Source organism: Trichinella spiralis (assembly GCF_000181795.1).
Source record: "Trichinella spiralis strain ISS 195 chromosome Unknown Scfld4, whole genome shotgun sequence".
Taxonomy (NCBI): Eukaryota; Metazoa; Nematoda; class Enoplea; order Trichinellida; family Trichinellidae; genus Trichinella; species Trichinella spiralis.
Window position 1 is genome coordinate 10,641,146 of NW_003526943.1, and position 25,849 is coordinate 10,666,994.

A 25,849-nucleotide genomic window follows, 5' to 3' on the forward strand; every position below is an offset into this window, starting at 1 on the left:
TCTCACACGCATAGAAAATATTTTTAACACTGCTTAATCTGTTTAATATGTGAAATTATTCAATAAAATGAACCTTTTAACTTTTCTTCCTTCTTCATTCTTGAAATTACACTCTATCATTTCACAACATAAGCAATAGAAAAAAAAGACATATTCACAAATTATTTTACAACTTTGCCAACAAATAAAATTTCACAATTGGCCGTGCCACTTTTCACGTACGATGCAATCAATGCAACCAACAATGTTGATTATTGCACAACAGTTAATGAAATGCTTTCAAAATTATTAAAATTTGAACAATTGAAGAAAAACAAAATAGGACGAAAACTACAATTTATTATAAAAATTAATTCGCAAACAATTAAACAATCATACTCATTTCAGTTTATATATTAGAATCTCATTCATCATAATCCAACGTAAACAACAAATTACAAATTTATGAAAAATGTTCGTTTATTTTTGTTAAGAAAAAATAAATACATCAATAGAAGATCATCTGAGCATATTAAATGTCAAATTCAGCATGCAAAATATACACACGGCTGCTGTTCATCATAAACATGAAAAATAAAAACATGCAAATTCCAACACAATTCAGAAAACAATTTACAGGTGCTTTTTCATGCATAGGTGGCTGGTGAAAAAATAATTATCAACAATAATAGGCAGTATGTTGCTATAAAAATCCCCGACGCGGCTAAATTTGCAAGCTCATTCATTCGAACAATTATTAATTGCACTGCACTAAGCAACACTGAACTCGATGATCTCGCAACGCCAAACACCGGAGAGATCAATAAAAATAAAAGCACAAGCAAATCTGATAAACCTTTGCAAAAAGAACATTAACGTTTTATAGCATTTTATTAATAATATGAAAAAAAATATTAAATTTAAAAACAGTACACAAATATAAACTGACAATCAGCTGTATTCACAATAAAAAAGAAATTTTCATTTCAAACAAACAAACAAACAAACAAATGACCCAACGTCAGTATAGACGAGAGAACTGTTTACTTTGGAAGATTCGCGGATTGAATTAAAAATTTTCAATTCTGCAATCATCCATCTCTTTGTAAACAATATTAATAATAAAAGGGAAATTTTTTCAACCGAAAAAAACAAACAAACAAAAAAACAATCTTCTAACGTACATTTATTTGCTTTTTTAGCAAACAAATCGCGAAGGTGGCCAGAAGATGTTGCAAATATGCAACAGCTAGAAGCGGATGATTAAGCACTGAGTGAATCCACGAGACAAAAAAAAGCTGGCACACATACAATGAAAATATGCACTGCAGAAAACAACAACAACATTTTCGTCTATCAAAGTTGAAGGTGATCTTCATACTTTCTGTACTGTTTGTTTTGCACGAAATATTTTTTTTTAAAAAAAAAGCTACAACAACACGAAGATGCGTATTTGAATTTTTGTGATTGGATAACAATAATTGAATTAAAATTAAAATTAAAAAATAAACATTCATTTAAATTAAATAAAGTAATATTGAAATTAATTCGTTGTTCAATGACCCTCAAGGTATGAAGTCGAGCAAAAATGGCGCGTGATTGAGATGAGTGAAGAAAACAGGAAAATTGCACGCCAATACACCGCCATCACCATCACCACCACCACCACCATCACCACCACTAATACTACTAGCGGGAAAATTGGAAAAGCATTATCTAAACAGGCCAGTGTGCAGGCAGTGCAGGTTGACGTGAAAAACGGGGTTACATGTGGCCAAGAACACACCGAAACGGCCGTTCGTTAATTTACCAAGAGAACGGCTTTAACGATCTGTCGTCAAGTTAAATTCAGTCTACTGTACATTATTAATAAGTAAATAAATAAACATCAATAACGACGACATTAAAAACAACAACAAATTTAAATATTTCCACCCACTCACAGTACAGTGAAAATAATAATAATAATAGCAATGATGATGATCAATTTCTTCCGGGATGAAAAAAAAAAACAAATATAAACTGATGATTGTAACATTGACAAACTTCCACCCAGAGAAGGAAAAGCAGAAAATACATTCAATAAACAATAATAACAAAGCAGACAAAGTTATCGATAAACTGGCACGTGATTACAATTAAAAAAAATTATTCAGACATTTGCGCTGACGACTGCTGAGACTCATCATAACTGACAGCAATCATTAAGCAGATGTACAGATGTCGTATAGAAAGCTGCTATATGGCTGAATCAAACCACCACACACAGTGTTGTGTTCAAGCAAGAAGCGGTAAACAGATTTGAAAAATTTACACTTGCCCCATTGTAAAGCTCTCAACTATATTTCGCACCTATATTAGACGCACAATTTCTCCACATTCTACATTTGCATCAACAGATTAGACATAAAAGCATCAGAAACACGCGACACGATGTAGCTGTGATAAACAAATCACATGAAGACAAGTTTACTACACTCGTGCCTGGTACAATTTGGAAGTCATCAAATTTTGATCACCAAGATCAAAAATGTTGCGCATTTTACTCATAAATTCAACGTTGAAATTTTTCAACACACCACTGCGAATATTGTAAAAGAATCATTTTCCTTTTCAATTCGACGGAACAAATTTCTACGCGAAAGCGGCAAAGTAAAATTGAAACAAAATACAGCTGTATCGCCCACACAAATAACACATTCGAAGTAGACAAGTGGAAAATATTTTTTTAAAAAATTTCACAAATCAAAGACCACTTTATGCACATTAGATAAATTAAATCAAAAACAATTACTTACAAGTACAAAAACGTTCGTATGGCAATCCTCCAGAGAAGCGCCATTGGTAGAATTTAAATTTACATGTGACATTTCACAGAGCAGACGTTTTCGAATGTGGAGAACTAAAGCACATCATAATCTCCACTTTCTTGCTAAAAACTTAATTAGCGACCATACGCAGGGCGAAATTCAGAGGCTTACCATAATAAATGACAATCAAGGTAACTCTACAAAACGGTTCAAAATGCAAAATTATTTTCAAATGTGAAATTCAAAATGCTCCAGAAATTAATGCACATATTTATATCCATTTATAATTTCGTACAATTATACGAACTGTGCGTTTGTTTTATTAACCTGTCACCTCTGACCTATTACAGAATAGATTACTGTAATATTTTGACCGTATGGTTTAAGTGATGAAATTATGACAGCATAAATGAATTTACTCATATTATTTGTGCAAAGTTTTTTTTTAATAAAAGTATTTATATTTTACGTTATCATATTTTCAATTTCATTCTTCTACCTACCTGTTCACGTAGACAAACAGTGCTACTTTAGCAGTAAATTATCATCAGTGTAACCTAATTAAATCGCTGGCAATTTTTATTCAATAAATAAAATATTTACACAATTGTTTGCATTATTTTTAACTTTTTTACTTTACGCAATGTTATCACGTGCTTGAAACAGTCTAAAATCAAATAACTTCAATTGACAGTAGGGAAAATTGCAACACAACGATAAATCAGTGATAACGATTAATATATCGATAAATATTCGCCAGATCGTACTGTAGAAGTTACCTTCACATAATTAAAAGTTGGAAGGGTGCTACGTCAGCTGCACAATTTCACTTTGTGTGAATTGCATTATCAAAACGTCACACGGAATTTTTCAAAATCCACCCATTTTTTTTATTTTTTGCTTTTGTATTTTTTTCGTTACATTTTTTGAATATCGAGATGTTTAACCGTGAAATTTAGCGCTTATTGCATTTTAATTGCATCGTGACAAATGTGAATTTTCAAAAAACATTACAGATAGTTTTTCGAACATGTTTGCCATTCATAAGTCTCTGGCAGTATCAAGAAATCTTTCCTGTATTGTCAAAACGGCGATGTCAATCCAACTGAAAAGGTCTACATTCACATCAAGTCAGCTTAAAAGTTTTCTCTTTCATTGTGCATTTCTTTGCTTGCAGCTTGCATATTTAGATTATTCCTTCATAAAATGCGATATAGTTGGAGAAGAATCAAATGTTGGACTCGTTCAGTTAAATCGACCGAAGCAATTGAATGCACTTTGCAAACCGTTGTTTGCTGAAGTGAGCTTTCATTTTTGTTTCAACTGAAATTTCATTATTTCCACAATTTGTTAACATCGAAAACTGTTGCAGCCTACTGCTTTTTGCTGAACGTTGTTTCTGTTATCTTTTCATAAATCAGCAACGTATTCATGCAAAGCAGTGCAATGCTATTTTTCAAATTTTACTCATTTAGCAATATTTGCATTAATTTGTCAACGAAACGGAGCTATTTTTCGAATAACTAATAAGACTGACATTTTGGCATGATTAATGAAAATTTAAACAACTTTAGGAAATTTTTCATAATATTTGAAGTTGAGTAAGATAAAAATTTCATAATGATTACTAATCAACATAATAATATCTGAAAACAGGTTTTTACAGTAATGGTTAATAATTTCACATACTTGTATATTAATTTGTATAAAATACATTTTTAGCAGTCAAATTTATTTTTACAGCAACACGATTAAAATATCTGTTAATAGATATCACTGTTATTGATATCACTTACAATTGTTCATTAGAGTCATTACTTTCACATAGCAGATCATAATCTTCTACATTTATATTGTTATTTTGCTGATGGCTATTGTTTAACTTGTAAGTTTTTAAGACATCTTAACAGTATAGTAATTGATTTTCATGTTCATTTCGACTTTTTAGTGGAAATTCCACTAAAATAACTTACATTTGAATTAAATTTTCAGTGTTAACTGCTTAAAGTGACAATTTAGTACAACTTATTATAAATTGACTATAATTTAGATCGCTTGTGCATTGGAAGGCTTTCAAAATGACCCAGCCATCAAAGCTGTCGTCATTACCGGATCTGATAAAGCATTCTCTGGTAGTGTAAAATATTATATTATTATACTTTGTTGTTGTTGTTGTTGTGTTTAATTCAAGTTTATAATTGAAGCTGGTGCTGATATTGATGAAATGAAAAATCTTCACTTTTCCGATGCTTTCAAGAATACCGCTTTGGATGTGTGGAATTCTGTTTCAGAATTTAAAAAACCGATCATTGCAGCTGTTCGCGGTTATGCGGTGAGTTTTGCACGTTTATATTTCAACGAAGCTTATTTAACCATTTTACTTCATGAAATATGTAGATATAATTTTGAATTGCGATGTTTTTTATTATTATTTTTTTTTCTCAGCTTGGAGGTGGATGTGAATTGGCAATGATGTGTGACATTGTTTATGCGGCTGAAAATGCTCAATTTGGTCAACCTGAAGTCACCATCGGTACCATACCAGGTTTGTATTGTGAATATTTTTTAATTTAATGTATTTTATTTGCTTTTTATTCATTGCATTTTTGTTTTTTATCTTCAGGAGCTGGTGGAACTCAGAGATTAATTCGAGCCGTAGGGAAATCTTTGGCTATGGAAATGATTCTTAGTGGGGCAAGAATTAATGCAAATGAAGCGAAAGCGGCTGGTATATATATATATATATATATATTGAGCTATTATTATTAGTCGTAGCGGTATACGTTACAGCATTCATTTAGGTTTGGTGAGCAAAGTTTATCCAGTTGAAAATGTACTCAATGAAGCAATTGCCACAGCTCAACGTATTGGAAAATTATCACCAATTATTGTATCAATTGCTAAAAAATCAATTCAAAAAGGTGAGCATGAAAATAAAGTTCACTAAAAAATATAAAATGAAAATAAAGTTGTGAATGTTCAAATATTATTTAGCATTCGAAACATCACTGAAAGACGGTTTGGACTTTGAACGTCATTTGTTCAACTCTACATTTGCAACGGTGAAAAAATGATAAACTGATGATGGTTAACTTTTTTTATGCATTCCATTTTTCAGGAAGATCAAAAAGAAGGAATGGATGCATTTTTGAAGAAACGAAAACCACAATTCACCGGTTCTTAAAAAGCACCTACACTTCTTTTATTTAAATTAGCATAAATCTCGCTTGCATACCTCGTCATTAAAAGAATTGTGATTATTTTGGGTAGTGAAAATTTGGAAATTGAATGGCACTAGCTTGGCGAATTTGGTTGCAGTTAGATTAAGAGATTCAAGTTTTTCTATTTCAATTCACGCTGTCAGGCAGTTCAATTTTCTAACCAAAGTGATTTTTCAGTCTGTCAAGCTTGCATTTCAATGATGAAAAATATAGAGTACGCTTACAGTGCAATAAGAATTATTCAATAAAATAATATTGGCATATAAATTTGTGTAACATTCATTTTTACAGTTATTCATTATGTGTTATTTATTTATATAATCGATAATTGAAGGGAAAAATCTTATTTACATTTTTTATGCAGCATGTTTGCTCACTAGATTAACAGAATGTTATTATTAATTATTATTATTCGTTAAACGCCAAAAATTTGTCGGATCGAACAATTACAATTGAAAAGAATTCATTTTTATTCTGATAAATAAATATCTACATGGCATAAATCATTCACCGGACTCTAATCTACTGTTATTTAAGCTGAATAATAATAATAATAATAATAGATTTCAAATTTTACCTTCCCAAAATTCACAGGATAGAAGCAAAACCTTTTTCGACCAGATTCGAATTAATTTCCAAAGAATCGTCGTCACTTTTTAAAACAACACTCATAAATGGCAGAAGAAATCCAAAGTCGGATTCGGCAAAATACTGCTGCTTGACAATGGCGTTGAATAATTTATCACGAAGTGCATTTTTCACATAATTGATCGTTCCATCAGTCCATTTTCCATCGTCACTGGATACCCCCAGACCGTCCAATTTGCAGTCGATGCTCAAAGCCATCATCGATTCAAATTCCACCGGAAGTTGACGTACAAAACTGAAGCTAACGGTAACTATACAACCAAAGTCGATCAAACGAAACATCACCCTGCTGCCTTCTAATTTTCCTACGCAAAGTCCACGATAACACGACGTACTTGCATTGCACGCATGCAGACCACAACGACAAAGCATTTCTCTGCACATAACGGCATACAATTTTCCACAATAAATTTCATTCTAAATCCAAAAAAAATACTGATAATTAAAATCACCTAAATCAAAAAAATTAATAAATAAACCATAAAAACTGGATCCATATGGGCAACTGATTCAAACAGTGTCTGTGTCATACAACATCTTTCATTGTCAAAACTTCTCGGAAACAAAGAAAATAATGATGGAGTTTCAATGTGAAGAATAGAGGCTGGAAACTGAGTCTGAAAAGTGGCATAACATCGGATCTGCATTTCATATGGATGAATATAGTGGCCCAAATCGGCATATGAGAAAGTCTCTCTAAAACTGAAAACAACAAATATATATATATATATGCTCTGTTTAAAAAAAATTTAAATTTAATTTTAAAATCAATACTTCTTCATTTCCCTCAAAACACTAAATACATCCGATGGTCCCATTTTTTTAATGGTGGCCACGGTACTGTTGTCCGGAATCAAACTGAGTTGCCTAAAATACAAACTTTTTATGTGTAACATCTTCAGCGTAAAGTAACATTAAAAAAACGACTGCTGTTCTTCTAGTTGTTCAATCGGATTAGTTTCAGTTTCAGTAATTGCTCTTTCAGATGGTCTACTGGCCGCATTTGCATTCCTTTTCGGTGGTGCATAATCACAGCTGAAAATTAAAAACAAATAAATGATTAAAAATTTATTATAAAATTTTGAAATACCAATATTGGCTTCTCTTATAATAATCTTTACATCGTTCTCGGTTCACGATATTTTCCACTAATGAAGACTGTCCATCAGACTTCGCAATGTACAACAGCGAACCTTCAACATCACTAAAAGAAATTTTTCAAACAAATAAACTGTCCTCAAAAAATGCACAACTGTCTACATGTACAAGATTTTTTGTAAAAGCATTTCAATATTCTGTTTAAGTTCACTGTTCAATTTTAATCACCATCATCATCATCATCAATGCTACATACATTATTTAAAAAAATAAATCAAAATCATCCATCGCTAAATTATAAATCTTAAATTTTATTTTCATTTTATACCATGCTTTTAATATAATCAAAATAAATTACAGAAAAAACGTTAACTCAGTTAAACAACAGTTGAGAACAAATTGTACTAATGAATTTCATATATTTACATAGACAAATTTTATTCCTTAATTAAAATTTTCAAAAATACACTAAAAAAAATAACAAACTAATAAAAAAAGGTATGCTTCAGTTGCATTATAACAATTTATATTATGATGACTGTTCATCTACTGCATTGTTTGAAATTTTTATGAAATAAAAATCTTATACCATTTTATCTGATATAAATTCGGTGCAGTAGCCATAAAATCTGTTAGTGACGTAAAACCATAATTTTCAAATGGAATATCGTATCCAGCAAAGTATTTAAATTCTGATGTCAATTCCTGTTCAGTCGCACCATTTAAAAATGTTTTCAATACTGCATATATTCTTCTGTGCAGCGAACTCGTATCACTCATTTTATCTAAAAAACAAACATAATATTCAACATTTTGTCAGTAAAAGTATAAATAAATTCACTTTAAAATATTGTCTATTCAGACTAGAAAATAAAGACGTTTATTTAAAGCTATATGGAAAATGACAAACATACAATTTCAACATGTAAATATGTCAGCATTACATACAACACAATCACGCTTTTAACAATTAAAATAAACATTATTTATTAAGAAAGATCATTTCAAAAAGATTAATAAAGATTAATTGAAAACAAATAATTAAATTCATTAAATTAAATTAAATTAAATTACATTACGTTACTTACATTGCATATAATGAAATATATTACTGTATTTGTTTGATTTATGTAATACTATGTAATATATTAAATTTGAGAATAATGAAGCTAAATAAATAATATTTAAAATACTAATTCAGCTGGTCAGTTTATCTACAACAGATTACTACTGTCAAAAGAGAAAACAGCAAGCAAAGCAAGACAAAAAAACAATTAACAGCTACGACTATTTGGGTTACTGTGACTACAAAAAATATAATTAAAGTTCATTTCACTGCGTAAAATCATTTCAAAAACATTTTTAATATTCAAAATATATTCAATTATTACTTAAAAATAATTTAATTTCTGATGCATTTATTTAGTTGAATCAATTACAGATTAGTGTTTAATGCTTATTAAACATAATTATAAGTTGCATAATTTAGATTTCGTTTGAAAACTCTAAATTTTACAATTATTGCAGTGAAATTCATATAGCTAAAATAGTGTTTTGTCAAATAAATTGCACAATTTTTTCCATAAATATCTGACTAAAAAACTTTTTCTACAGTATTTCTGTTGAACTTAAAAATCAAACAGTAGACATTCAAAAATTTCTGTTGTTCGATAAATTGATTCGCACAGTTTTAGCAAGTTCGACAATTGTATGTATGCAGTTGTGCTTACAATTGAGCATAAAATTCTCCATTATTTTCTATATTTGATTACAAAGTCGATCACTATTCTTCTTTCGATCAGGATATTTTTTGATCGTTGTTATGGTAATTTTGAGCAATCCTTGTTTATTGATTTGATAAATTGCTTCTGCTTAAGCCAATACATCGCGATCATGCACAGAAAAGTATTAGAATGGAATTTTTTTTTATTTTAATATTTTTGCTTTTAAAATGACATGTAACCTGATTAATTCGTGTGTAGTATAATTGGTGCTTTTGAAGCGTTTCTCGGAGAAACAGACCTGCGAATGGTGAGCAAATCTTTGTAGTTGTAGACAAAGCGGTCTGAAATCGACGTGCAAATTGATTCGGCCAAAGCGGCAGTTTGCCTACGCCGACGGAACTCGATTCACAAGCAATCAGCAAAGTCAACAACACGCTGCACGCTTCTTTTCATAGGATTTCCAACGAACAACAAGCACTGTATTACTCATGGCAAGCAATGAATGAGCAATTTTCAATTCAGCTATCACTATTCACTTCGTCTTTTTCGATTGTATTTTTCTTTGATGATTGATTTTTAAATATTATCCAGCCATTTCTGAATGATAATATAGTAATAATTGTTGTCGTTGTCGTTGTTGTCTGTACTTCTGGTTTGGTTGAGAAGAAATAACAAAGATGGAGACAATGTTAAAGAAAACGGAAACACTTGGCCCCGATGGTGTTGAATACTACTATTCTGACCCGGTTTACTTTTTTATTCGTCGTGTATACTTTTGGAAAAGCAGAGAGTGAAAGGCAAAGTAAACAACAGCCAAGGTTACACAAAAAAGATCTTGACAACTGATCGCCAGAGCATAAGGACAGTATTGGGCAAACAGCAACAACGACAACAACACAACAGACGACAGTTGAGTTTCATCTTACCAATAAGCAAACGAATGAGCATGACACGAAGATTTTCTTTCTAAGTCGATATTGCCTGTTCGCCGACACACCTGAAACTTTGCTCACCTTGTCAAAATCTAAGGCTGAGACGAAAGTTCCAGGCGCCAGGCAAAAGGCCTTCTTCCAAATAACAGCAATAAATACATTCTGGTCGAATAATATCAACTTCTCTCTTCTCGCTTGCATTAGCAAGTTTTTGAAAACGTTTCAATTGCTCATTCATTCCAGTCTCGCTTATCGACCTCAAGCCGAAAGCAGGATCAATTTTCCACACACACGGCAACATGCAATCCATCTGTTGAGCAAATTGAAAATCACGCAACTGAGGAACATCATCCTAGTGAATAAAATCAAAAAAGCTGTTCACATTAATACACATGCATTGACGACAAATATTCAAATTGTATAAAACATATTTCAAATATAATAAAAACTTTCTTTCAGAACTCAGATGTCACGTCCACAACAACATTCACTGGCTTTGGTTAGAAATGAGCAGAAATTTTCGCTTGGCAACCAGTTGACAGAAGGTAAAGCGCGAGGGCGGCAGGTGTTGATTGGCCAACCAAGAGTTTTGTCAACCAATGAGAGTTGTTTGACAAAAAGGAAAAAAATTATTGAAAAGAGGATTCAGACGTAGCGGTGCTAATGGCCGGTTGTCGATCGAAACGAAAATCGTTAACGGTTGATAAAATTAAAGCTGGAATAGCGCTCCAAGCGGCCTGCTGACGTCATTGTCGTCGTCGTTGCATATCCAGCTCTGAACATGAAGTTGAGGCGCTTTCTAGAAAACATAATGCACGCACACACACGTACACAAACACTCAAATATCACCGGAGACAAACAACAAGAAAACTCGTGCTTTTTTTTTGAAAATTTCTTATAATTTTTCGTTTCTTTACTTTCGAAACTGAATGCTATGTGACGCGTGCTCGAACACATCTCAAAAGCTGGACTCGCCTTTCTGCGCAATGTCAATCAAACTGCATGAACAACCCACCACACCACACTTACTGCTTACTACTTACACTAGCTAGCAAAACAGCCGTGCCTAGCAACGCAGGGCGGCTAAAAATTTCATTTTGATCGATCTGATTCGTCAACGCTTTCCACAACTTCTGAAAAATATATTATTCTATCCTCCATTACGACCACCGTCAATGTTCCTCTTTTACAGATCAACGATTAAGAGAATCATCAGAAATTCAAAGTTGAAAAGAACAAAAACTTCCAATTTAATCACTTCCAAAACAACAAATAATATGCACATCTATTATGCAAAAATATGTTCAGCAACAAACGAAATTCTCATCACCAGACTTGTTAGACACTTTGGAAGAAATCATTATTACACTTACCAGTTCAAATGCAATAAAAAACTGAAAATATACAAAAGTTCTGTAATGGCCATTTGAAAGTGGATGAGAGAAAAGATAACATCAATTTATTTACTCATTTATTCATATAATTTAAATAAAAGTAAAGTTTACTAGTGACCAACAGATGATGAAAAAGAAACAGAGAAAAAGTGAATTTCAACTGAGAGACAAACTTTGGATTGAACCGATTGCGTTTGTGTAATCGACGGACGGAACGTCGATTGAGAAACAAACGCATCACTTTATAATGGTAAATAGGTGGCGCTGACGTGCAACCAATCAGCGTTTACCGTCGGTTGCCAGGGGGCATTGCATCGGCAACAAATTTAACTAGCAACTTAACGCCAAAATTGAAGTAAGAGAGAAAAAATAACAACAAAAGGACAAGCAAAATACATTTTAAAGCTTACTCCAAAAAGGTTTGAAGAAAATAAAGGAAAAAATTATAAACTGAACGATCCTTTTTTTCTATTTGCTTCTCAATTTCAGTCTCTTGTCTGTGTATTTCTTCATCTCATTTCAAAACCTCTCACTCACTCAATCTCTAATAGTAGAGGAGACTGATTAAACTTCCTGAGCTGAAAACGGAAGTTGAACATAATTAAAAAATCGATTACTTCACCAACAAGCAAGGTCATGATGTTTCATAAGAAACAAATTGAAACAGTTTAAACGTGTAAAGCTACAGCTTTGCTTTGCTTTCCCATTCAGCTGTTGTTGTTGTACAATTTTTGAAACGATTGCTTTTATTTAAAGCAAAACCAAAATTTAGAAATAATTTGAACAACAGAACGGTGAAAATGATCGCCAGAATCAAATTTCGCCAGTGTTTTCCACTAATCCCAGGAGAAGGAGCAGACTTCAGTCTGACGAAGGATTAAGTAAAAATTTTTGCAAATGCCAAACGTGACGTTGAGAAAGAATTGGAAAAGCAAAAGCTTACACATGACAGTTGTTGACAAGCTCTAAAATCATCCGTCAGTATTCATAAGCAAAAGCTTGACAAACTTCCTTCATTTGTGAAATTTTCAAAAAAAAAATAGTAATTCAGACATAGAAAAGCTAACCAGTGTTCAATTCAGAGACGTTCTGCTAGACATAATTCAACAGCTGCCTTTCAGAAGCCAGTTTTTCATATATAATTGAAATTTCTTGTTAAAAAGTTCACATTATACAACACAATGTTTTTTCTGTTTTCTATTGTATATGGCATAGAAAGCAGGTTGCTACTAAAGTGTGGATAAAAATTGTGGACAATGAACAACAATGGAAAACAAGTTTCATCGTATATGTCAATAAGCAGCTAGCTCAGTTCTCTTCATTGGACAAGCCCAAAAGACAAATAAGCCCCGGGTGCTGATGCAGCGACAAAAGAATACCAACAATAAAATTACGTTCAAACAAACATCAAATGACAGCAGAATTTTATAAAAAACAAAAATCAAAACAATCACAATTAAAACTAACGAATTCATTCATCGATTCCTAAGAAATCGATGACAAGTACAAAAAAAAGATTTCAAATATTAACATCGGAAAGTAGAAATTATAAATAATTGAAAATGGTAGAATTGAGGTTGAAAAAAAAACAAAGATTTATTATTAATTTTCTTATCGTTGCAAACGTTGTTGTAAAATTACAAAAAGAACAGGTAGACTATTACAAGTGAAGCATGTAAATGATTCAATTGAATAACTTCTTCAACATCAAGGACATGTTCGAATTGAAGCACTCAAGCGTAAATACTGAACATTTTCAATGGCAAATCAGGAACTAGCTGTTACAGTCAATGATGAATATTTCAAAAAGTCTATATTTTCTCAATAATGCAATAGTTAATGTAAAAATAAAAGTGCTAACTATCTAGATTTTTATCCATCTATTTAGGAACAATCACCACGAATTAATCGAAATAAAATGAAGTTGATAGATAAATTTAAAAATATACAGTAAAATACATTCAAGTACATGGAACACATCATAGTTAATTTGAAGTTTTTCATCCATATTTCATTAAAAATATGTTTATTAAAATAAAATTTTGCTTTTTTTAAATTAAAAATAATTTTTCGAAACAAATTTCAAACAATTCTATAATTGTTTCATTTAAATTTACGCTATTAGACTGACTGAATAAAACAATTTAGATTTCTTGCATATAGAAAAAATTAATTTTTTTTTAATTTAAAATAAAAAATTACATTTTTTTGGAGAACAGATAAAATAAGGAAACAGAATGCCTTACTGAGCTACCTGCCATACGTATGCTTGTCACTGTCATTGTGAAGGTGAGAAACGGTTTGGGCAGCAGGTTGTCAGTGTTGTTCAACAAGCGCCGTCGTGTCTATTGTGCTTTGTTTGCTGTTTTTGACGTCAGTTGTAAAGCTAACGCGCAATTCATACAGCGACAAAGTTGTGTCGTCACAGTGTTGACACTGAGACGTTGGTTTGTCCAATGGGAAGAGTACAAAGCGAATGGAACTATTTTTGTCCAGAAAACGAACTTGGTGGGCGAAAATAAACGAAAATAAAATTCAAAACAAAGCAAAAAGCTATAAAATGCCGTCAAGTGTCATTAGTATTGCAAACAACCAAGCTCTGCTGCTTTTGTCATCGTTGGTCGACTGTTGTTGTTAGTTATTATTATCATTATCATGGCCATCGTTTTAATCGTTTAAAAAAGACGTATACTGGTTGAATGACAAGAATATCAACCAATTCATTCAACTGAAGCATTAAAAATGATTTTTTGATGGACATGTTTATTAAAAAAGAAAACTCACTCATCTTCTTCTCGACCAAAAGGGAGACAATTATAAATTGAAGACACGCTTGAACGAGTCGGTTGAAAAACGGCACGCATGCCGGATTTATAAAATGAGTCTGTCACCTGTTAGAAGCAAATAATTCCTTTGACGTAGATGAAAAATAAAGAAGGGTTTTAAGTGACAAACGGAGCATCGTATATTTGGCAGATCAATCGAGCGTTACATTCCCGGCGGAGAATGCTGGAAACGCTCGACATCTGCAAGTAAAGCGAATACATGACATACAATCATATCTTCTTTGCCTGAAGATGTAAATATATGCAATGTCGTTTATATTATTGATCTTCGTATGCGCACACACACACATGTATATGTATATACTGAAAATGGGAAATAACTGTGAATGTGCTTGCAAGTATACAACTTTAACAATGAGCAAATTCAATCTCAGCTCAACAATAATACTGTCGAATAATTGAACAATACAAATATCACACTGAATTCAGTAGACATTTAGATAAGTATAAAATTGCTAATAAACATATTAACGTTGTTGAAAACAAAAGGCAGTGAAAAATATAAAAACTATTCCTACATCTTTGAAAATAATTTTTCAATTCTGACATCAATCTTTGCTGTAGAATTTTTCAAAGTTTATTGTGAAAAAAAATTGTTTTTTAGAATGAAAAATTTTGTACTTTCAAAATCAATCAGTATTGATTGATAAACCTGCGGCTTTTGGCAAATATTCATTTAAAAACTCATCCAAACGATGTGCTAATGTTTCCAACTGAGAAAATGTACGTCTAGTAATCGGATGCGTTGTGAAGTTCTGTTTAGCGTTTTCAAGTGCTTTTACTGAGAAACGGAAATTGCCATCAATACGTATATATAAATATACATAATGCACTTAGCAATTTGTACAATTTAAATAGAAGACTGAAAGATAAATTTTCACAAAATGATCAAAACAATTTTTACCTTACCATTGAGCAATATTTGCAATGCATGAGAAGAGAATTGATCATCAAAACTTTGCACAGTCTCTGCTGATGATTCATCCAATATATAATCGGTAAATTGCTGTTTGAGAGAAAAGTTGTAAAAGGAAAATACTGAGCAAAGCCACCGATCAGAAAATGTTGAAAGAGCAAATGAACCGATGGGAGTGAAATGCAACAATATTGAATGCCAACAAGCATCGACTATTGGCTATTGTCTAGTGTGAAGAGCAGATTCTTTGATTAAGGGGTCAAAGGGTCAGAGGAGAACAATAGTTAAAAATTTTGATGAATGAAAATCCGGCCGTTCAACTAAAGCTCTGCCCATCCCCCTGAGCGCTTTACTGTACAAACAAATGAACGTCATTATAATTATCCAGAACACCTGCCACATACGGGTCATTTTATTTATATTCAATTGTAGCCTCTAGCCAAGGTCTCCGATATTGAAGATATTTTTCATAATAGTACCCTTAATTTACGATGCTTCTTGCACACACGTCAAAGCACATGTAGTACGGCATGAACGAGAAGTTTTCATTTTCTGCCTTAATGTGTATGCATGATAGTAAAAACGAGTTGATGAATTTTCAAAGAGAACAGAAAACAAGTCTTTTTGTGTTTTTGATGAAGCAGTGCGGATTTGAAAAGCTTTTCAACAAGAAGACAGAGGGTCGACAATTGCAATGCATATACAGCAAACAAACTGGACTCGACCAGTCTCTGAGGGGGAGGAGAAATTTATTACATGTAAATTATTCACTACAGCAGCTGTTACCAAAGCAGCGATCAATTTTATCATTAGCTTGATTTTTTCCATCTTCTGATTACATTCAATGGGAATAAAATTTATTTCTGCAATTAAGTGTTTTATTTTCTGCTTATTTCAATAAATTCTAGAAAACAAATCAACAAAATATACAAAGTTAACGTTGAACATTTTTCCCATTTCTTCATGAGCATTAATTAGTTGAATTTTCTCTCATCTCAGTTTGGAATGTTCGAATATTGAAAAATGCTCTCTGATTCAGCAGTTTGCCTTATCAAATTTAACATATCCATCCACGTGAAAAAAGAATGAAATGGTGTTTTCTTTTTCATTTTTGAGAAAAACCCCTCGGCATGAGAAACTTTACAAATGCTATTTAACAGAACCGAATTAAATTTGTCACGTCAACGACGACATTTCTTTAATATTTTCTTTATTTTAATTAACAATTGTCCCAAAGGTTTTATTTTTCAAGTGTAAATGGGAAATTTTGACCTTTTGTTTAAATGTAACTTTTAAAATATCTTACTCAGAGAGATGAATGTCAAAAATGAAATTTCACAACATACCACATTATCATAGAACAGCATACAAGAAGATCGTGGTGGATATTGATTGTGGAGATGTTGTTGAATTTTTTTCATATTCAGATTGAAAAGTGAAAAGAAAATAATTGTGAAGAGATTGAAAAATAGTTTTGGTATTGCTGCTTTAATAGCACCAACCCATTTTGCCGTCGAAGCGCGAAAGTTTCACAAAAAGGGGGAAAAGTGCAGTGGGCCGGTTGCTAGTCAATTGGCGTTTGCCAGTTTGTGAAACCTGGGGCTGAATTGAGCTGACAATTTTTGGGATCCAGTTTTCCACCACCACCGGACCATGATGCACGCTTCAAGCAAAATGAACAAACAGAACAAGCAAAATTTGAAAATTAGGCACCCACTTGGGTACATTATGCGCCGTGACAGTGTCGACTGGTCAGACGTGTTATTTATTGTCCTTAAACAACGCTTATGTCATATTTGTTGAAAGCTTTCGAAAGTGAATATGATCTGCTCTTTTATGGACAAGCAATTAGAACACACCAGAAACTGGGTTCCTTGAAAATAAAATTATATTTAAAAAAAAAGAAGCTCCACGAGCATACCAGTTGGAAATAATTATTTTCTACTGCACTGTCACGTCACGCTACACAAAAATCACCATTACCCCTACCCCTCACCGAAAATACCCCTCTTACATGCACAAATTTTGAACAGCTCGATAATAATGAAAATGAAAATTCGTTTCATATTAAATTTAAATAAATCAATTATCTCGAATATTCTTCTGTTATGTTAACACCATTTTTCATATATTCGAATAATAATGAAAAATTGAATTGCTAGTATCAGATGAATGAAATTGATAAAAGTTTATCATTTTTTTTCAAATATATATTCCAAAACGACGGAAAACGGCTTTATTGAAAATGCAGGTAATTGCAGCCGAATTTTCGGTCATACTATTGTTGTTTTATCATAATAGAAAAGTGTTGTTGCATTGTCAATAAAAATAAAGAATGAAAATTGATTATGCCGAATAGTTGGTAAGTTTGGCTCAGTTTTCAAAAATTTATCGATTTCAACTGCTCGAAAATATTTTGTCAAACTGCGTGTCAACAATTTAAAAATTTGCAATAATCTGAAAATATATTCTACTTTAAATTTTATTCGTCATGCAAATATGAATAGAAAATATTATTTTGTCAACAATTTAAAGCTCACCAACTTGTAAATATTTGTTTCAAAATGATTATTTAAAAAAGTATATGACAAGCAAAAGTTGAGTATTCATTTACAAAAATTACAAAGCATTGATATACGTAATCAGTCAATGACACAAGCAGTTGAAAGTAATAATAAGTAAAGTACATCCAGTATAACAATGTCTACGTGGTACTCTATCTACTAGCAGTTTATTAGCATCATTTTGATTGTTAATCTGGTGTATTTTATTTGTAAAAGTTTGAGTTGAGGAAAAAGAAGAAATAATTTTTAAAAAGTTTATCTAATCGAGCAAGAAGCATTGTTGCTGATGAAGCAGACGAAAGATCATTTGAAAAGATTCAGCCAAAGCTGAGCTAAGTAAGCTAGTTGCTGAGTGAAATAAGCGAACATCTTGGTAACTAGACTTCGCATCATTGTTGACTTCTTCAGTTGTTCGGCTTGGTCGATAGTTTGTTAGTTGGCCGTGACGAAAGTAAATTTTTAAATTGGTAACAAAAGCTTCACTGATCATAGGAAACAATTTAAATAAACAAAATTGACGTTGGATAATTTCGAAATTTGTGAATTTTTTAAAAAATTTTCAACCATTTTCCAATTACAAACAAGCAGCTTTAAATGTTTTAAAAAATTTACACTTGAAATTTCAAATTGAGAAATTGTTTCTTCGATGGAATGATCAAATGTTAAAAATTAATAATTATTGATTTTATAAATGAGAAGAAGAAATAAAAGAAAAAGCGAAAAATCGACCCCGAAATGGCAATTTATGTGCACAGTTATTAAAATGGTAATTCTTTGCAATGACACGTTTTCAATGTCAGCCATAAATAAACAGTTAAAATTGTCTCAAGTGGGCGTTTCACAAATGTGTAAATTTGTTGTTGTTTTGTGTAAAGCAATTTTTAAATTTTTTGGTTAAAATTTAAAATTTTGTTGAAAAATATATTTTGATTTCATAAGCAAAAGAGAACAATAATAATTTTTAACAATCGAAGACAAATTCTTTGGAAATTGGATGTTAGCCGAACGCATTAAAATTCAAGCATTCTGTTAAGCGGCGAAAACAAGCAATGAAAGAAGAAAGTAAAGAATGCCAGAATGCAAAAGTTAAATTTGTCCCAGGCTTGGGTAAATATTTTTAGTTTCAATATCTGATCTTCTGAATCAATTAAGGGCCACTTTCTTCTTACAAAATTTGTTCACATTCTCAGCCGCCTTGGGTGAGTAAAGCCATTTGGTTGAAATTTATTTTCAAGCGTTGATATTTCAGCTTTTGATGGATGATTTTTTTGCAAGCTTTTAGCAGCAAACGTCGTCGAAGCTTCGATTTTTCCCCTGAACGCTTTGATAAATGGAATGAAAATTTCTACATCTCAAAATTGATATTGACAGAAAGACGGGTAGTTTCTATGAATGCATCTGCCTTTTTTTACGCGTTGCTTTCAGCTTTGTTGGTTGAATAAATAAACAAAAACAAATAAATAAACAAACTGCTGTGGAATATTTTTTAAAATATTTCTTTTTTGATGCAAAGGTTGTTGCAATTGATAAATTGCGTGCAGTGAAATTGGTATAATCTCTGTGCTTTGCTATATGGGCAAAAGATTTGCGTTGAATGATAAAATTGCTAAGAAGCTAGCCAAGCTTGTGTTCATCATATGCAATGATGAATGTTATTTTCCGTTTTTTCGATTTTTTCTTCATGATCATTTATTATGATCATAAAATTCCAACAGCTAATGGAAGCAGTTTTTTGCATAACTTTTAGATTTTAGCACACACACACATAGATGATGATGATGCTGATGATGACGTGACTGAAAATATATTGAATACCGGAATGCAATACGAAGAAAATTATTGATGCCGACCAACAATCGCGCTATTTCTTGTCGGTCGACTGGAGAAACTCTTTGACGGGGCCAAAAAAAGTGACAACAATGCTTCAGCTAACTGGCGATCTTGATCTTCCTCCGAAAGCTTGCAACAAGCAACCCAAAGCAAACATTAGCATCATTATCATCATCATCATCACTTTTCCAGCAGTAAAATCTGTTGAAAACCCTTCAACACTAAGATAATATTTGCTTGTAAAAAGAACATTTCTTCACACTTGTACAGAGGAATTTCATGTATATATTTTAGTTAAAAGTTATTTATAGTTTGTGATTTATTAATCATCATAATCAAACTGGAATTCATTGCAAATGAAGATATGCATGTAAATCATCATAATTTTCACAAAGCTCTGTTTCAACCCATTTTGAAATTTGAACTACACAACAATACCATGCATTTATTTATTAGAAAAAATTTAAAAAAAAGGAATTATGCTTTTTTCCATTGAAATATTATTATATAAAAATTATTATTTTCATTATTTTTTCTGTTTTAATAAGAGAATTCATTGATATTGCAACAGATGATTTAACCTTTATTCTATTAAGACCAATTTCAATAAGAATAAACCATTCAAGAAATTAAGTTTGAAATTTATTTTAAATTTCAATTTTTAATTATGAATTGAAAAAGACAGTTATTTTTATTTTTTATTTTAAAAACTCTTAAAAATTTGAAATGCAATTCTTATGATCAATTTCTTTTAATAAAATAGTATAATTAAAATGAGTATAAAGCAATAACTGGCGTTTTTGTCGAATAAATAAACAACAACAACAACAATTATTTGCTTACGATTGTTTGTTTTGGGGAAAAATTAACTTTAATCACCTTAAGAATTGGAATTTCAATCGACAATTACATTAAATAATAAAAAGGCTTAAAATTGGAAAACATTTGTTCAAAGCCATGTAGAAGAAATCCATTTGAAAAAGAATAAAAAGATTCTTTTCAAAAAAGAAAAGAATGAAAATTTATAATGCGAATAAGCTGAAAAGCAGTTGATCCGCTGCATTCTTGAAAAAGAAAAACATTCACTTCAAATCAAATCGAGAAGATATTTTTTAAGCAACCAATAAATCCCCTAAACCAGATAATATTCAAATAAATAATATTCTAATCCAGGCTCTTATTATTATTTTTACAAGTGACCAAAAATCATTATGTATATAATGGTTTATTCGACATTGAGCTTAAGAGATTTCATCCAAAGGATTATCATGCTGTCAAAAGTGTAACAAATTAATATGTTTCTTTTTTCATGCATAGTTTATAACATTATTGTTGTTGTTTCAAATGAAAAAAATTAAGTTATTCTGATGGCTTTTCTTTTTAATAATAAAAATAATTAAACTTTATCAATTGCATTAGTCATTCCATGAATAGATTTGACAAGATAAAAGTAGTATATATGAAATTAATCAAATATTTTTAATAATGAAAAAGATACGATTCAAATAAATTTTAAAATTTTATAAATTTCTAAAAAAATATTTTTTGTGAAAAAACGTTGGCTTTTGATTTGTTCAGAAAATGTTTACAATTTATTAGGAATAATTTTTTAAATAAATCTACATTTGTTGAGAATATTTATTATTGAAACTGAATTGAGAAATGGCTCTAAATTATGCACAAATATCTGAACATACAACACGCATGCTTGATTTGAATAGAAATAATTTTGAATTTTATTTGATTTCAAAATTAAAATAAATCTTACGTCACAATATCATCTTACGCCATTTATATTTGCATTTTATTTAATATTTTTGAAATTGACGATGCAATCTGAAACAAACAATTTTTCATAAAAGAATATTTTCTTCCAAAAATACGAAAATAATTTTGCAATCACAGGTTGCTATATTTTTGTAACAAAAAATGATGAATAAAATGAAATTTTACAAAACCAACAATAATCATAAGAAAAATAATAATAACAGATTTTTCAAGTTTACTCCATTGTTGCCTACATTCAGAGTTAAAAAGAAAAGAGACGATTTATTTATGCTGGCTTACCTTGAACTTTTTCAATTTTCAATATATTAAAATATTTTAAGGGTAAATTTAATGGTACAATCCTGTAAAATGAATTGTTTTATGAACATGTTAAATTGAAAATTTTAAAACAAATATTTAATTCTAAACAAATTAACATCAGTAAAAACTGCAATAATAAATGTTGAATTGTAAAGTTGATTATAAATGCACACACACAATCAAACAAACATTTGAATTTTTTGTATTAAAATTTACAAAATAAAAGTTGCATATGCAAAAGTAAAAGCATACGTTAAATTGTTGTACTATTAAAAGAATTTTTTCTAATACTTATAATCTGCTTGTAATTTTGAACTGCTTTCTATTGAAAAGGCTTATTCATGATTTATTTAACAAGTTAAATTACACGTGAAGCATAAATTTGCACCCTTGAATCTATGTCATCAATCTTCTAATAATAGCATTTTATTTTATTTTATTTGAATTACAAAAGGAAAAATCAATGACATTTGCTGATTTTCAATATACATATATTTATCTTTTCTTCTTTTAATTTTAACGTATTTATTTTGAATTATGATTTCACCCCTTTGAATGCTTTTCAAAATTTGCAAAATTTTCCAACTGATGTTTGTGTGATCGAATAAGCAGGTGGAAATTTGCTTCGCTATTTACCTGAAAAAGCGAGGAAAATTGGGCTAAAAGCGGACAAAAAAGAGTAGACAGAACTACCAATTGTGATAATAACGGAATCAAATCAGCATAATTTCAAATATGATCAATATTTTGGGATTACATTTAAAAAAATTTCTTGAATTTTGAACTTTTGAACAAATCACAACAAAATCATATAATTAACAATAAAGGGGAAGAGATGATGAATTTGAAAATGGGAAAAGCCGAAAATAAAGCGCCAATATTTCACATGTTAGTGCTAAATCGATGCAAGCGGTTAAGCTGTTTATGGAAATAGCTCGCCATGCTAAAGCTTCTTTACACGTGCACGTTCGTGTTGTTCACGACCGTTGCACAACCTCTTGGGCATTGCAATTTGCAATTTGTTCACAATTGTAAATTTATGAAGCAAATTTTTGGCTAAACGATTCAAGCATTGGCTATTTTAAATTGAAAATTTTTTTCTAACGAAAATGAGAATCAACAATACAAAATATGCAGTATTTTCAGTTGAAAAATTCATCATTGAAATTTATAAAAAATTCAACAGTTGCATTATTTTATAAATTCTATTTGAGTAAATTATGAAAAGATGAAAAATTATTCATGTGAACAAATGGAATTGAAGTGGATTTTTAATATTTAACTTGTTTCTGTGATGGACAATCAAAAATTAAAAGCTTCTTCTTTTTGACTGAGTTTTAAAATAAATTTTTTTTTCTATTGTAAAAATTGAAATAAAAATATTTGAATAGTCAAAAAGGTTTACTTGAAAATGTTTTACCAAATTCAAGAAGTTGCTAAGAGAAAGGGATAAACGTTTGGATATTTCTTTTTTGCTTTTTTGCACATTTCATTTACGTCATCAACATGTTTGCATCCAACTGCACAACTGTTTCATTAGATTATGTCTTTTATTTCTTTATTTATTGAACATACAATTTTTTATTTCAAATTAAAATAATAATCAATAAAACTAATGATTCATAAAAAAATAAACAATAAAAAATAAATTTTACTCGAATAAGTTTTTGTTGATAACTGAAAATTTTATTTTCACAATGCAAAATGGTTGTTTGTGAAGTAGAAGTAAACAAAATAGAAGCGGCTTAATTGAAAGCTTATCACACACTCACACACTCCCACTACGGTGAATCAGTCAGTGCAAATGCAAACCAATTATAATGTTGAACTTTACAATTTCATTTGCTTTTGTTAGAGCTGTTGTTGACATTTTCGTCCGTTCAAAATGTTGCCATGTAATAAAATTGCTATTAATGCATATTATCTATTTATTAAAGTATCATTATAATATAAATTTGAATAATGAGGAAAATATTCTTTTTATATTTCAGTAACATAAGCTGCTGCAGATGTTTGAACAAGAATGTTCAGAATTTAGTTTAATTATAAATGTGCTAATCGATGAAAGCAAAGCTTCTTTCCAGCATGCGCATCGGCGTTCTCCATCTTTTTAAGACACGTGATTATTTTTGCTTCTCGAGAATTAAGTGACTTTTTAGCAAGACATTTTTGCTGTTTTGAACGAATTTAAACATAATGTTAAATCTTTTCAATACATGTAAGTTATAGTTTAAACGAATATAATATCTATGTGCATTTTTATGTGGATAATAAAAATATAAAACAGTTCCGGATAATTTTAAAGTAAAAAAAACATTCATTTAAATTCTACAAACAATCGTTTCAATAATCAAAATATTTAAATTCATTTTCAACAGTTAAACATTTATTAAAAATTTGTTTTCTTTATACATTACAATTTCTGGAATATGATCATGGCTAATTATCCTAAACATAAAGGTTAATAAACCTAAGCAGGAAGAAATTTGTCAGAAATTAGGGAAAGAACAGAAACGACAGAAAGCGCTGCTCGAATGCAAAGTAATCCATCAACATTGCACGAAAATGAATCCCGTATCTCTGTAGAAACCAACCCAAGGGAAAATAACAAGCTCTTGAGAAAGGTCCTACAAAAAATTAAAAGCAATGGGGCCAAAGCTGTATGAAATAAGGTGGGAACAAAACAGCAGACGTCAGAAGGTTGTTCCTTTGAATCGTGACCGGAACAAAGATAAGAAGCACAACCGAAGTCAGGCAACAATCGATGAAGAGAGATTCAGACGAAAGACGCAGAGCCCCCATACTCCCGATAACTACATCTTATATTAAAATTAATACAGTCTGCGACAAGCTGTAAAGAAAAAGCAGGGTGATGTACAAATTTTCGCCCTTCTTTACGTACCTAAAAACCATTTGTAATACTGTATGTTGCTATTTCTACGGCTGGATTGGAACCCGTCAATGTGTTGACTATTGCATACCTAATACCTTGTGCATGTTTGCATACTGTTAGAACAGTAAATCGTTGTTCTGTTGTGCGCAATGCCTGGAAGGAAAATGGCGACAGCAACGAACGATAATGCCGGAAATGCAACAAAATTGTAAATATTTTAATGATAAATTAAAAAAACAGTACAATAATATAATGAACAATAATTTATTGATTCAAACATGAATTGCATATGATACATGTGATCTGATGAATAGAAATGAGAGCAAAATAATTTCAATAGAAATCATTTTGGTTTTAACTGAAAGATTTTACAACAAAGATTGCCGTCCACCTGCAGTACACCAGCTAAATTGGAAAACTGTCTGCAGTAATTAGGGGCGCTAAAGATGGTAACTAAATGGGCGTCAGCAAAAAATTCATAACCAGGATCAACCACTTGATGCGCCCGTACTATGAGATCTATACGCATCTTCTCACAAAATTCTAGAATGACGTCTTCTCCAAATACATAACCAACGTTACGGGAACTGATTTCCCAGCCATTAATATTTCGGTCAGGATCTGACCACAACAGGTCCGCCAAGAGCCCTTGAAGCGGAATTTCCACCGGACGTTCAATTGATCGTATTTGATCAAAAGTTTCCAGATCTTTGGATAATCCTCCATGCATACAAAATATTTTACCAGATATTAGCCCTGCTACTGGCAAAAAATTGAACAAATGATTGAATTTAATATAAAGATCACGTGAATATCGATGGCGGACTTCTTCAAGAAATCCATATACACTGTTAACAGCTAAAGTTTCATGATTGCCACGAAGCAGGTAAACGGCATGGGGATTC

At 31.0% G+C, this 25,849-nt stretch overlaps 8 protein-coding genes across 8 annotated transcripts; 5 read left to right on the top strand and 3 right to left on the bottom strand.

The window, feature by feature from the left end:
- Positions 1 to 1,299: 1,299 nt before the first annotated feature.
- On the top strand, positions 1,300 to 1,784 carry Tsp_06326 (conserved hypothetical protein). Its single transcript, XM_003378373.1, has 2 exons — positions 1,300 to 1,370; positions 1,550 to 1,784. The coding sequence occupies exons 1-2, from the start codon at positions 1,300 to 1,302 to the stop codon at positions 1,782 to 1,784; spliced, it is 306 nt and encodes a 101-aa protein (XP_003378421.1).
- Positions 1,785 to 3,803: 2,019 nt separating this feature from the next.
- On the top strand, positions 3,804 to 5,973 carry Tsp_06325 (enoyl-coa hydratase FadB1x). The gene is made up of 9 exons (XM_003378374.1): positions 3,804 to 3,919; positions 3,980 to 4,089; positions 4,840 to 4,921; positions 4,994 to 5,121; positions 5,235 to 5,334; positions 5,413 to 5,517; positions 5,591 to 5,710; positions 5,784 to 5,851; positions 5,908 to 5,973. The coding sequence occupies exons 1-9, from the start codon at positions 3,820 to 3,822 to the stop codon at positions 5,971 to 5,973; spliced, it is 879 nt and encodes a 292-aa protein (XP_003378422.1). The 5' UTR covers positions 3,804 to 3,819.
- Positions 5,974 to 6,598: 625 nt separating this feature from the next.
- Positions 6,599 to 7,074, bottom strand: Tsp_06324 (hypothetical protein). The gene is made up of 2 exons (XM_003378375.1): positions 6,968 to 7,074; positions 6,599 to 6,893 (listed from the first exon to the last, which is right to left on the bottom strand). Exons 1-2 carry the CDS (start codon positions 7,072 to 7,074, stop codon positions 6,599 to 6,601), a joined length of 402 nt encoding a protein of 133 aa, XP_003378423.1.
- A 1,182-nt stretch (positions 7,075 to 8,256) lies between these two features.
- Tsp_06323 (hypothetical protein) lies at positions 8,257 to 9,982 on the top strand. Its single transcript, XM_003378376.1, has 3 exons — positions 8,257 to 8,312; positions 8,958 to 9,051; positions 9,812 to 9,982. Exons 1-3 carry the CDS (start codon positions 8,257 to 8,259, stop codon positions 9,980 to 9,982), a joined length of 321 nt encoding a protein of 106 aa, XP_003378424.1.
- A 175-nt stretch (positions 9,983 to 10,157) lies between these two features.
- Positions 10,158 to 10,836, top strand: Tsp_06322 (conserved hypothetical protein). Its single transcript, XM_003378377.1, has 3 exons — positions 10,158 to 10,226; positions 10,336 to 10,619; positions 10,656 to 10,836. Exons 1-3 carry the CDS (start codon positions 10,158 to 10,160, stop codon positions 10,834 to 10,836), a joined length of 534 nt encoding a protein of 177 aa, XP_003378425.1.
- A 42-nt stretch (positions 10,837 to 10,878) lies between these two features.
- On the top strand, positions 10,879 to 11,643 carry Tsp_06321 (hypothetical protein). The gene is made up of 2 exons (XM_003378378.1): positions 10,879 to 10,957; positions 11,606 to 11,643. Exons 1-2 carry the CDS (start codon positions 10,879 to 10,881, stop codon positions 11,641 to 11,643), a joined length of 117 nt encoding a protein of 38 aa, XP_003378426.1.
- Positions 11,644 to 14,784: 3,141 nt separating this feature from the next.
- Positions 14,785 to 16,990, bottom strand: Tsp_06320 (hypothetical protein). The gene is made up of 5 exons (XM_003378379.1): positions 16,876 to 16,990; positions 16,326 to 16,432; positions 15,558 to 15,659; positions 14,942 to 15,072; positions 14,785 to 14,878 (listed from the first exon to the last, which is right to left on the bottom strand). The coding sequence occupies exons 1-5, from the start codon at positions 16,988 to 16,990 to the stop codon at positions 14,785 to 14,787; spliced, it is 549 nt and encodes a 182-aa protein (XP_003378427.1).
- A 7,963-nt stretch (positions 16,991 to 24,953) lies between these two features.
- On the bottom strand, positions 24,954 to 25,802 carry Tsp_06319 (phosphoprotein phosphatase 1; the record flags this gene model as incomplete). Its single annotated transcript, XM_003378380.1, has 2 exons — positions 24,954 to 25,097; positions 25,336 to 25,802. Coding segments are annotated over 2 exons (611 nt in total), but the record flags the coding sequence as incomplete, so codon positions are not given.
- Between the last annotated feature and the right edge of the window lie 47 nt (positions 25,803 to 25,849).

Bases quoted from the DNA above. Each gene is read 5' to 3' on its own strand.
- Tsp_06321 (XM_003378378.1), top strand. From the start codon at position 10,879: ATGTCACGTCCACAACAACATTCACTGGCTTTGGTTAGAAATGAGCAG. The intron at 10,958-11,605 runs GTAAAGCGCGAG...CCTCTTTTACAG, and splicing joins TGGCAACCAGTTGACAGAAG to ATCAACGATTAAGAGAATCA.
- Tsp_06322 (XM_003378377.1), top strand. From the start codon at position 10,158: ATGGAGACAATGTTAAAGAAAACGGAAACACTTGGCCCCGATGGTGTT. The intron at 10,227-10,335 runs GTTTACTTTTTT...TGATCGCCAGAG, and splicing joins AATACTACTATTCTGACCCG to CATAAGGACAGTATTGGGCA. The intron at 10,620-10,655 runs GTTTTTGAAAAC...CATTCATTCCAG, and splicing joins CTTCTCGCTTGCATTAGCAA to TCTCGCTTATCGACCTCAAG.
- Tsp_06324 (XM_003378375.1), bottom strand. From the start codon at position 7,074: ATGAAATTTATTGTGGAAAATTGTATGCCGTTATGTGCAGAGAAATGC. The intron at 6,894-6,967 runs GTAGGAAAATTA...CGTTAGCTTCAG, and splicing joins CGTGTTATCGTGGACTTTGC to TTTTGTACGTCAACTTCCGG.
- Tsp_06323 (XM_003378376.1), top strand. From the start codon at position 8,257: ATGCTTCAGTTGCATTATAACAATTTATATTATGATGACTGTTCATCT. The intron at 8,313-8,957 runs GTTTGAAATTTT...ATACTAATTCAG, and splicing joins GACTGTTCATCTACTGCATT to CTGGTCAGTTTATCTACAAC. The intron at 9,052-9,811 runs GTTACTGTGACT...TTGTAGTTGTAG, and splicing joins TAACAGCTACGACTATTTGG to ACAAAGCGGTCTGAAATCGA.
- Tsp_06320 (XM_003378379.1), bottom strand. From the start codon at position 16,990: ATGAAAAAAATTCAACAACATCTCCACAATCAATATCCACCACGATCT. The intron at 16,433-16,875 runs GTAAGATATTTT...ACTTAATTGCAG, and splicing joins TTTGACATTCATCTCTCTGA to AAATAAATTTTATTCCCATT. The intron at 14,879-14,941 runs GTGTGTGTGTGC...TTACATCTTCAG, and splicing joins TTCAGTATATACATATACAT to GCAAAGAAGATATGATTGTA.
- Tsp_06326 (XM_003378373.1), top strand. From the start codon at position 1,300: ATGCACTGCAGAAAACAACAACAACATTTTCGTCTATCAAAGTTGAAG. The intron at 1,371-1,549 runs GTTTGTTTTGCA...ATGACCCTCAAG, and splicing joins ATCTTCATACTTTCTGTACT to GTATGAAGTCGAGCAAAAAT.
- Tsp_06325 (XM_003378374.1), top strand. From the start codon at position 3,820: ATGTTTGCCATTCATAAGTCTCTGGCAGTATCAAGAAATCTTTCCTGT. The intron at 4,090-4,839 runs GTGAGCTTTCAT...ACTATAATTTAG, and splicing joins GCAAACCGTTGTTTGCTGAA to ATCGCTTGTGCATTGGAAGG. The intron at 5,852-5,907 runs GTGAAAAAATGA...TCCATTTTTCAG, and splicing joins TCAACTCTACATTTGCAACG to GAAGATCAAAAAGAAGGAAT.